Source organism: Notolepis coatsorum, assembly GCF_963971535.1.
Source record: "Notolepis coatsorum genome assembly, chromosome: 15".
NCBI classification, from domain to species: domain Eukaryota; kingdom Metazoa; phylum Chordata; class Actinopteri; order Aulopiformes; family Paralepididae; genus Notolepis; species Notolepis coatsorum.
In genome coordinates, this window is record NC_140179.1 from 102070449 (window position 1) to 102081050 (window position 10602).

Sequence of the window (10602 nt, forward strand, 5' to 3'; positions counted from 1 at the left end):
GAAGCTGGCGGGGTGGGTCCGGGTTGTTGTAAACAGCGACTCCTACAGTTCGGTCGGGGCGCCTGCTAAGCGCGGATAGGACTCGAGGGGGATAGTGTGGTCCTCCCACACGCTACGCCCTCTCGATGAGAATCCGCGCTGCCAGGTGAAAAGAAGCGGTGATTGGCTGGACGTGTGTCGGAGGAAGCACGTGGTAGCCTCCACTCTCCCAGATGATCTGACTGTGGGGGGTAAGTGCGCAGCGACCAGGAAGGGACTGGGAATTGGCGAATTGGCATACGACTAACATTGGGATGGGAGAAAATCGGAGGAAAAATGGAGGGGGAAAAAGACCAAAAAAAAAAAAAAACAATAAGTCAAGAACAGAACAAGAACACCATAAGGTCCAAACATTTTTAGATGAATGCAAATAAATGAAAGAATGCAAGCACTCCCAGACATACCCCACGCGAAGGTAAGGAAAAACTCACTAAAACCTAACAATAGGAAAAAAGCTCCACAGGCAGTGTGGAGGAGAGAAAACCTTAGAAGGGCCATTCAAGGGGGGATCTCCCTTCTTAGATGTTGGTGATAGTAGTGTTGCAGACGGACAGTTGGTAAGCATGCACTCATGTGTGTGGTGAGACACAGATGAGTGCATGCAATAGCAACTGAACATTTTGAAAGATTAAAGATAGAGCTAATAGCGATAGCAACTGAACATTTTGAAAGATTAAAGATAGAGCTGATAGCGGATCTATTTGAGGCACAGGGGCGGCGCAAAGAGGGTCACGTCCTCCCCGTCTTAGTCACGGACATTCAACACTCCGGTCATTGCTCAGGGACAGCCGGAGACAGGGAGATAGGGGGCGGCGCAGAGAGGGTCGCGAACTCCCCGACATCATCGCGGGACATCCGGCACTCTGGTCACCACTACGAGACCTCCGGAGACAGGGGGCACGCAGAGGGGGTCGCAACCTCCCGGCCTTCATCACGGGACGTCCAACACTCCGGTCAACACTCCAGGACAGCAGGTCATAGGGGGACAGGGAGACGGGACAGGCGTTAGACAGCTCATGAGATTGTAGTGGGCGGACATAGCAATAGATACAAGTGGTAGGCATATATGTGAATGGAGTAGATATATGAAGTAAGCGTATTATGTGAATAGAATAGAAGTACTTAACCCAGCAATGAAACCGCGTTGACTGTTAATCTGTTAACAGTCTGTTAATACTGTTAATCAGTTGACAGGACCACGGACAGACGACGGTGAATAACTGATCCAAGGCCTCGGAGGTGCATGTAGAGCAGTCACTACAATCTTGGCCAAGACCCCGAGGCATCCATCACCTTAGTCCAGCGCCAGGAGACGGGCACTCAGAGAGAAGGGGAGGGAGGGGGGGAGGGAGGGGGGGGAGGGAGGGGGGGGGGAAGAGTTAGAGAGTTTCCATATTTGTGGTGCTGCAAAGGAGCAGACATGTAGTACCCTGTAGTGCCATGTAGTACCATGTAGTACCCTGTAGTGCCATGTAGTACCCTGTAGTACCCTGTAGTGCCATGTAGTACCCTGTAGTACCCTGTAGTACCCTGTAGTGCAATGTAGTACCCTGTAGTGCCCTGTAGTACCATGTAGTACCCTGTAGTGCCATGTAGTGCATGTAGTGCCATGTAGTGCCATGTAGAGCCATGTAGAGCCACGTAGTACCCTGTAGTGCCATGTAGTACCATGTAGTACTCTGTGGTACCATGTAGTACCCTGTACCCTAACTAAACTACACAGATTAATCTAAAGGTCAGTCCCCGACCAGGTGAGATCAGGGTAGGTTGAAGGAGAGAGAGAAAAGATGAGTCTTAAGCAGGGATTTAAAAGCTTCGACAGAGCAGGTGCCCCTGATGACGGCAGGTAATTTGTTCCACAGGTAGGGAGCGCGGTAGACAAAGGCTCTGTGGCCGGCGGATTTCTTTTTAACCCTAGGGGTCGATAGAAGCCCCGCATTTTGTGAGCGCAGAGCACGAGCGGGCGAGTATCGGGAGATGAGATCGGATAGATAGAGCGGTGCAAGCCCATTTAAAATTTTGTAGGTGAGGAGTAGCACTTTAAAGTCAGAACGGGCTTGGATAGGAAGCCAGTGTAGGGCGGACAAAACTGGTGTGATGTGATAACATTTTCTAGTTCTAGTTAGTATCCGTGCAGCCGCATTTTGCACGAGTTGAAGATTTTTGATGCTTGAATTAGGTAGGCCTGAAAAAAGTGCATTACAGTAGTCCAGACGTGATGAGACAAAAGCATGAATCAGGGTTTCAGCATCAGCCAGAGTTAAAATGGGGCGTATTTTTGCGATATTACGAAGATGGAAGAATGCAATTTTGGTGACATTTTTTATATGTGCATTAAATGAGAGGGAGGAATCAAAAATGACTCAGAGGTTTTTTATGGTCAGCACCCCTTCACCCCTGTCACTCAACTCAGCTGCACCTCATCTCCTGATTCACACGCTGCCAGGCACCTCACTCCTCACAGCTGTATCCCATCCCCCGTTGATGAAGACCCTACTTCAACGGACGACGCTGACCAGAAGTCATCGTGGTGTTAGTATCATTACCTAGGTACGACGCCTCAGTCTGTAGACATGCTAGGCATCCCTGTGTGATTATTCCCTGTTCTAACTTTCCTTCTCTTGTGCCCAGGACCTCCGTGCCAGCGTGCCCCTGTCTGGACCCCCTGGAGCTTACCAAGGAGTTCCTGCTCCCTCTCTCGACACGGACCCGTGTCTTCCGTCCACAGTAGCACTGGAGTGCACCTGCTCCCATTGCCCCAAGAACATTCCCAATTCATATCTGTTGTACATTTCTGGATGTAACTCTTGCCTACTTGGGGAATACTATTAAACAACCTGAAACGCTCCATTCTCTCTTCTCCTGTGTTCAGCGATTGGGACACTTTCCAACCCGGCTGCTCATATCAGAGAATAGGATACAAAAACACCAAAGATGACATGTTTGCTCTCTAAACTTTCAAACTTTATATAGACATCCGCTATGCTTTCAGAACAGAATAAGATACATAATCGAAAAAACATTAATGAAAGCCCTTCGACGCATGACTAGTTCATATTTAATCGATTAGAAAAAACCACAGCGTGTTTCAACATCGAGCCTCGGAAGGATTACAATACGTTTCGTTTTGTAACATATTGCTCATCTGCTGAGTCTGTGTGTCGACCCAGAGGACACAGCCATCGATTCACCGCCAGCGCTGTTCAACGCTTCTCTCTCCCTCAAAAGGGTGAGCACTGGTGACACACACACACACACACATACACACACACACACACACACAAACACACACACACACACACACACACACACACACACACACACACAAACACACACACACACACACACACACACCTACACACACACACACACACACACAAACACACGCACACGAGAGAGTCACTCACATACATGCAGGCACACACATTCGTGCACACAGATACACACACCTACACATTACGGAGTCTTCGCATTCACACATAGCGTGCATATGTGCACATACCTTTTACGCTCTTCTGTTCCACCACAGGCACACACACACACACACACACACACACACACACACACACACTATGCCCACTATAAAGGCTCTTTTGTGAACTAGATGATTGGGCGGGTAAATATTGTGGGGCTGTGATGGCGTTGGGGGTGGGGGGGGGGGGGTGGAGAGTGGTAATGGGAAACGTATTGTTATGGGACGAGGGCGAGGCGGTGAGGAGGGGAGGAGGGGAGGAGGGTCAACCACCGACCGGGGCACATAAAAGCAGAGGGGTCAGTCTCATTTCTGATGTCAGCGCTTCAATCTGCTGCACCCACCTCGCTCCGTCTCCCTGCGCTTTGAGCTTTTTATACCCAGTCTATAGAGAGAGAGAGAGAGAGAGAGAGAGAGAGAGAGAGAGAGAGAGAGAGAGAGAGAGAGAGAGAGAGAGAGAGAGAGAGAGAGAGAGAGAGAGAGAGAGAGAGAGAGAGAGAGGAGATGGAGTGTGTGTGTGTGTGTGTGTGTGTGTGTGTGTGTGTGTGTGTGTGTGTGTGTGTGTGTGTGTGTGGTGTGTGTGTGTGTGTGTGTGTGTGTGTGTGTGTGTGTGTGTGTGTGTGTGTGTGTGTGTGTGTATGTGTGTGTGTGTGTGTGTGCGTGTGTGTTTGTGGGGGGGGGGGGGGGGGGGGGTCTTTCAGAGAACCCGCTCATGCTCCATGGAACTGCCGCCTTCTGCCAAGTCGGTGGAAATGAATGAATGAATGATTTTTTATTTCGGTCTTCCTTTACAAAGCAGTGTACAGTAGTAGAACATTTATAAACCAAAGAAAATTACCGAAAAAGGTGTAGGCTGAATAGTCCAGTCATTATAGGCCAGAATTAGGCTAAACCTAGGACAAATTGCAACATTAGCAAACTCAACTGATTTTGTATCCTCAATATGTCTTTAGTGAGAGAAAAAAAGTCCCAAGGAATCCCATCATGGGAAATGTGTTTTTTTTCAATGTACTTGATTGCTGGCAGGATCACTGACGACACTGTCTTTCAGAGATTGTGACGCGTTAAAATTTTGAGGTAGCTCAAAAGTAAAGATAACATTTGATTCTAGACAACCTCTGGTTTTCAATGAGACCAACCATGTCATGTTACCTCATTGGAAAGGGGGCTACATACCTAATTATTCAAAGTTAAGACGATTTTTTGGGGAGGGAAATATGGCCATCACCATTTTTCAAATGGTCCCTTGGCCTTCTACCTCAATATATGTTAATGGAAATGGGTTACATGGGTACCTACAAGCCGCCCCTATACAGACATACCAAATTTATGTTAAGCCCATGTAGTTTTGTGCAAGAATCATGTAGTGTTTTGCATGCTGTACAAATATGTAGTTTCCGCCTATTATAAAAACCCCCATCTCCATGGACCTATCCCCACGGACATAAACCCTTGAGCCCCATCCTCGTGGACTGAGCTCCACAGAGCCTATCTACTAATATTCCAAGAAGAAAAAAATGTCTTTATCAAATGTTTTGATTAGTTCTGGCGTGTATGCTAATTGGTGCATATCAAATAAGATAATGTGTGATTTGCATGAGTAAACAGAATAATTCAATGAAGTTGTGATTGACTTTTTTTCTTGTCTTTGTGTGTGTAATCAGCTTGTGAGTTTTTATAGTGATATCTAAAAGTAAAATTTTCACCACTATGTTATAACAGGCATTTTTCGATATGAATATATATAGGTCGTTTTCAAAACTTTCCCATGATGGGATTCCTTGGGACTTTTTTTCCCTCACTAAGGACATAATGAGGATACAAAATCAGTTGAGTTTGCTACTGTTGCAATTTGTCCTAGGTTTTTTCATATAATGACTGGACTAGAAGCCGAGGCTTATAATTGCCTACCCTTTTTACATTACATTATTTACACACACAAAAATAACATAATTCAGTAGCCTACATCATTTTGCAAAAACAAAAGGTTACAAAAGTTTCATAGTTTTATATACAAAACGTATATACACATTTATTTGTTAGTTTTTTATATATATATATATATTGTTTTTGTCACGATTTCAATAGTCATGTTATAATAAAATATAATTAGGATAATAATAAGGTTTTATATTTATGTATCGCCTTATATTTGAATAATTTCTTAAATGTATGTATCGAACTACACATTTTTACTTCTTTGTCAAAGTTATTCCATAGTTTTACCCCTTTAACAGATATACATCGACGTTATATTTGTCCTGAAATGTTGCCTGAACCAGTTGAAAAACACTGTCTATAACTCTCTGTGGACTGAATTGCGATACAAACTTTGAGTCTTCAGAAAACCGTCTCCACAGAAGCGCTAACATTTTTTTTTTTTTTTTTTAAGAAATGCGTTGAAAGTCCAATCGAGAGAGCGAGACAGCCTCGACTGGAGGCGAAACAACACAAAGCGACTGGCGTCCTTGAGTCGCTACACGGAGGTGAAACAGGAACTTTCCCTTTGTTTTTCCATCTCCCTCCTCACAACGTCTGGTTCACCGCAAATATGAGCTACTTCCCCCAAGGCTACAGTGGACTCAGGCGTGCTTTCTTGTACTGCAGGCCACTGCTTGAAGTGAGAACTATTGCAATGCAGTCTCTTGTTGAAAAAGATATAGCTGACGGATATTTCTGGCTTGGAAAATGTATATGAGAATGATGAGCACACATGGTACACCAGCAATACCAGGGGGTATTGAGATTGCGTATGTGTCTGTCTGACAGCCATATAGTTCGTACAGTTCAGATCCAATTTGGATAAGACTTTGCACATACATTGACAGCAGTCCAAGGACTTCTGAAATATGTTTCAAATCACTCGAGGACAAGTCTTTTTATTTGAGTTAATTTCCACCATTGTCCATTGGATATTGAGGCGGGAACATTCTGGATGAACATCAGGATTCATCCCTGTTTTCACATCACATTGTGGTGTTTGAGATCCCAGACCTTTGCAAAGCACCGGAACTCCTCTGAGGTGCGGCATGTTGTTGAACGGTCACTTGAGTTTGGTGATCACTGTTGCTGAGCTCTGTATTATCTCCATCTCAAAGAATCTGCTGTAGTAATCTACTGTGACGATGTAATCCGGGGCGTTCCATGTGAACAGGTGTGTTGTATTCAAACCTTTATTTATTCTCGAAAAGACAATTGAGGTCAGCCTCATTTTCAATGTCGTCGAGACTCCACAGACATTTCAATGCACACATTTCTACAATATAACAATAATACATATTAATAACTATCTATATAGTATAAAATTAACATAGGCATAAAATCAACACACAGATTGACAGAATAAAAAACAATGCATAAATTGCAGACATAATAATAGGTATAAAAGACAATAAAAGTAGTGCAATGTAAACGTGCAGTCTTCTGATATGATAGCAGGGGCTCTGGGTTTTGCGTTGCGTCCTCAGGCATACTGTATGCTGCATTGCTCCACTGCTGCCTCAACGTGCTTCCCCGTGCCGGGCCAGAACAGGAGGTCTCATGCTCTGTTCTTTGATTTTCTCTGTTCTTGCTTTTCTCAGTTATTAATACTTTTCTCCACACACCCATGTGCCAAACATGTATTACACATGTGTGATGGCATCTCTGAGTCTCTGGGGGATTGTTGTTTTTTTCACCTTTGAACATCATACCATCGATCTCAGAAATGTAATCTCTGTGGTTCCAGTATTCCTGGATGTTGAGTGAGCAATTTCATCTATTATCAGGACCATCCGGCCTTGGTGACTTTTCCCAATGCAGGGAGCTGAGAATCTTGTGCTGTTGCTATTGTGATGATAGTGTGTCAGCCACAGGTATTTCCTTTCCAGGGTGGTGACGGATGTGTGTGTTGTATTTTGTGGTTGTAATGTGATCCTTTGTAGCCGTGGTGGCGCTGCTGCCAGTCTTCTTCTTCTTCTTCTTCTTTTTCTTTAGGCTTTTCCCGTCACAGCGGATCATCCGTTTCCATCTGTTCCTGTCCTCTGTGTCGTCCTCCGTCACGCCCACTGCCTGCATGTCCTCCTTCACTGTGTCCATAAACCTCCTCTTGGGCCTTCCCCTCCTCCTCCTCTTTCCTGGCAGCTCCATCTCCAGCATCCTCCTCCCGATATACCCCACCTCCCTCCTCCGCACATGTCCAAACCATCTCAGTCTTGCCTCTCTAACTTTCTGCCCGAACTGCTCAACATGGACATTTTTGATTTTGTCCAACCTTGTTACTCCCAGAGAGAACCTTAGCATCTTCATCTCTGCCACCTCCAGCTCCGCCACCTGCTTGTTGGTCAGTGCCACAGTTTCTAGACCATACAGCATAGCTGGTCTCACTACCGTGCTGTAGACCTTTCCCTTTACTCTTGCTGGTACCCTTCTATCGCAGATCACCCTTGTCATCCTTCTCCACCCGCACCACCCGGCCTGCACTCTCTTCTTCACCTCCCTACCACAGTCCCCATTACTTTGGACAGTTGACCCCAACTGGCGCTGCTGCCAGTGGTTTCTTCAATATCGCTTCTAGAGGTTTGGTTTGATTCTACAATCACTCTCCTTCTGTACATGTGTAACGGTTGTGACATCATCACCTCCCCCGAGGGAGTTTCGAACCTCACACAGACCGCTGTTACGATTCCTGGAACGTTTCGTTGGCATGTCGGTGGTAGAGATGAGTAGAACCCGGAATGCAGACTTAACACGAGGAGAGGTAGTGGAGGATGAAATAGATGAAGCACAAGTCGTGGATGAAAGTAATAAGCACTTTACTTAACGTGGCAAACAATACAAAACTGACTCACTGGGAATACGGAGAAACATAAGGTTGACAGCACACAGGACGAGGGTAACATGAACAATGATCCAGCACAGGAAGGCAGGGCAGACAACACTAATATACACAGACTAATTGACACATGAGGGTGATTGGGAACAAGACACAGCTGCGTGGAAAAGACAGAACAACCTGGGGTAAAATACTGAAACATGACGACACTAAATAACACATAGATACAGACACAGGGGAGACATCACTAGACTAGACAATGGGGCACAACACAGACAGCAGATACACAGACAACAGATTAGTGAGTATGACAGAGACCAAATTAATAAACATAGACAGGCACAAATGCAATAGGGTATTATTCATGAGTGGTGTTGAAAGTCCGATGGCCGGTCCAATAGGACCGGGGGGGGTGACAGACCGCTATACCAAGAGGTGAATTCACTGCTTTGTAACGTGTCTATGTGTCTTTTAAGGATGAGAGTGAGTTTAACCCATAGCACCGCTACTCGCCACAGTCACTTCACAACATCTGAAGTCCTTCGTAACTGCGCTTCACGGTACCACCCGTAACACCCTTAAAAGACACATAGCTGAGGGCTGTTTCAACCTGCAACTTCTCCCTGCCAGAGACCAGCAGAGCTGAGTCGTCCGCGAACAGGAACAAGTTGCAGTCACAAGCTGATGACATGTCATTTGTATAAATTAGGAACAGTAACAGTCCTAATATGCTTCCTTGTGGAACACCACAGCTCACTGGGAGGGGGGGGGGGATAGTGTACCGTTTACCTCCACCATCTGTTCTCTCCCCTCCAGGTAGGATTGCATCCAGCTCACTGATGAACTATCAAAACCAATTGCTTTTAGCTTGTCAATCAGAATGGTGTGATTGACAGTGTCGAAAGCCTTTTGGAGGTTCAGCATGACCATGCCGCAGTATTTGCCCGCGTCCACCTCTTGTTTGATGTGGTCGTTCAAATAGAGAAGGCATGTGTCAGTGGAGTGGGATGTTCTGAAGCCCAGATTGGAATTCATAGATTAGCTTTTTTTCCGCAAGGTACTTTTCGACTTGTTCAGACTATTTTTTACCATGACCTTCGAGATGGAGGTAAGAATAGAAACAGGGCGGTAGTTGCCTGGGTCTAATTTGCTGCCTTTTTTGTGCAGGGCGGTCACTCTTGCAATTTTGAAGTCTTTGGGGACGTATCCCTGTTTTATGGAGAGGTTTATTATGTGGGTGATGACTGTGGTGATGGTGGCTGCTGAGTCTCTGAGAAATTTGGAGGGGATATTGTCATGGCCAGTGGCCTTGTTAGGTTGGAGGGCGCTCAGTTTTTTGAGCACCTCATCTGTTGGTACCATTTCTAGTTTGAAGTCGTCTTTGCGGACCCCTAGGTTTTTGTAGAAGGCTAGGATGTGTTCTACGGCCCTGAGTGGGAGGGTAGTTTATTAACCAGTGTTGTGGCTATGTTTATAAAGAAAATGTTTATATAATTGGCCACATCCAGCTTGTCTGTGATGAGAGTGTTTTCTGTCTTTATGTTGATGTTTGTAAATCTGTGTTTTAGTTTTTTACTGCAGTCTAGTTGGTTGTTGAGTAATTTCCAAAGTTCCCGGGTTTGTTCAGTCTTGTCATTGATGACATTTTTTTTTGCATATTTTATCATGGTGTTTACATCGTTTCTTAGTCTCATCAATCAATCAATCAAATGTATTTGTATAGCACGTTTAAACATGACGCTTGTCAACCAAAGTGCTTCACATGGCTAAGCTAAGTACAAAGAAAAGTATAAAATAAACAGAGAAATAAAATAAAATCAACGGATAGACAAAGGAAAAACAGAACAACACGTCAACAAGTACGGCAAGAGTCAAAGTGAGTCAGGGAAGGCCAGGCGATATAGGTGGGTTTTGAGTTTTGATTTAAAAGACTTGATGGAGTCTTGATGGAGTCTTTGGACATGGGGATGCTGTTCCAGAGGTCAGGGGCTGCGACCGCAAAAGCACGTCCCCCCCTAGACTTGAAGTTGGACCTACGAGTGGTTAGGAGACCCTTATCAGCCGATCTGAGGGCCCTGGCGTTGGTATAGGGGGTGAGGAGGTCTGCTAGGTAAGCAGGGGCTTTACCATTTAGGGCTTTGTACACCATTAAGAGGACCTTGAAGTCTATTCTAAAGCGCACCGGGAGCCAGTGGAGGGAGGCAAGTACAGGGGTGATGTGAGCTCTCTTCCGGGTACCTGTGAGCAGTCTAGCGGCAGCGTTTTTGGGGAGTTGTAG

At 45.4% G+C, this 10602-nt stretch overlaps 1 protein-coding gene across 1 annotated transcript in view; it reads right to left on the minus strand.

Moving 5' to 3' along the window:
• LOC311242171 (PDZ domain-containing RING finger protein 4-like) overlaps window positions 1-7588 on the minus strand; it is a gene marked incomplete at both ends in the record, with an annotated part of 27189 nt that extends 19601 nt beyond the window's left edge. The window contains one exon of the mRNA XM_084331120.1: window positions 7436-7588. Within this exon, the coding sequence (XP_084187246.1) occupies window positions 7436-7588 (153 nt within the window). The remainder of the gene's footprint in view (window positions 1-7435) is intronic.
• Window positions 7589-10602: the final 3014 nt, after the last annotated feature.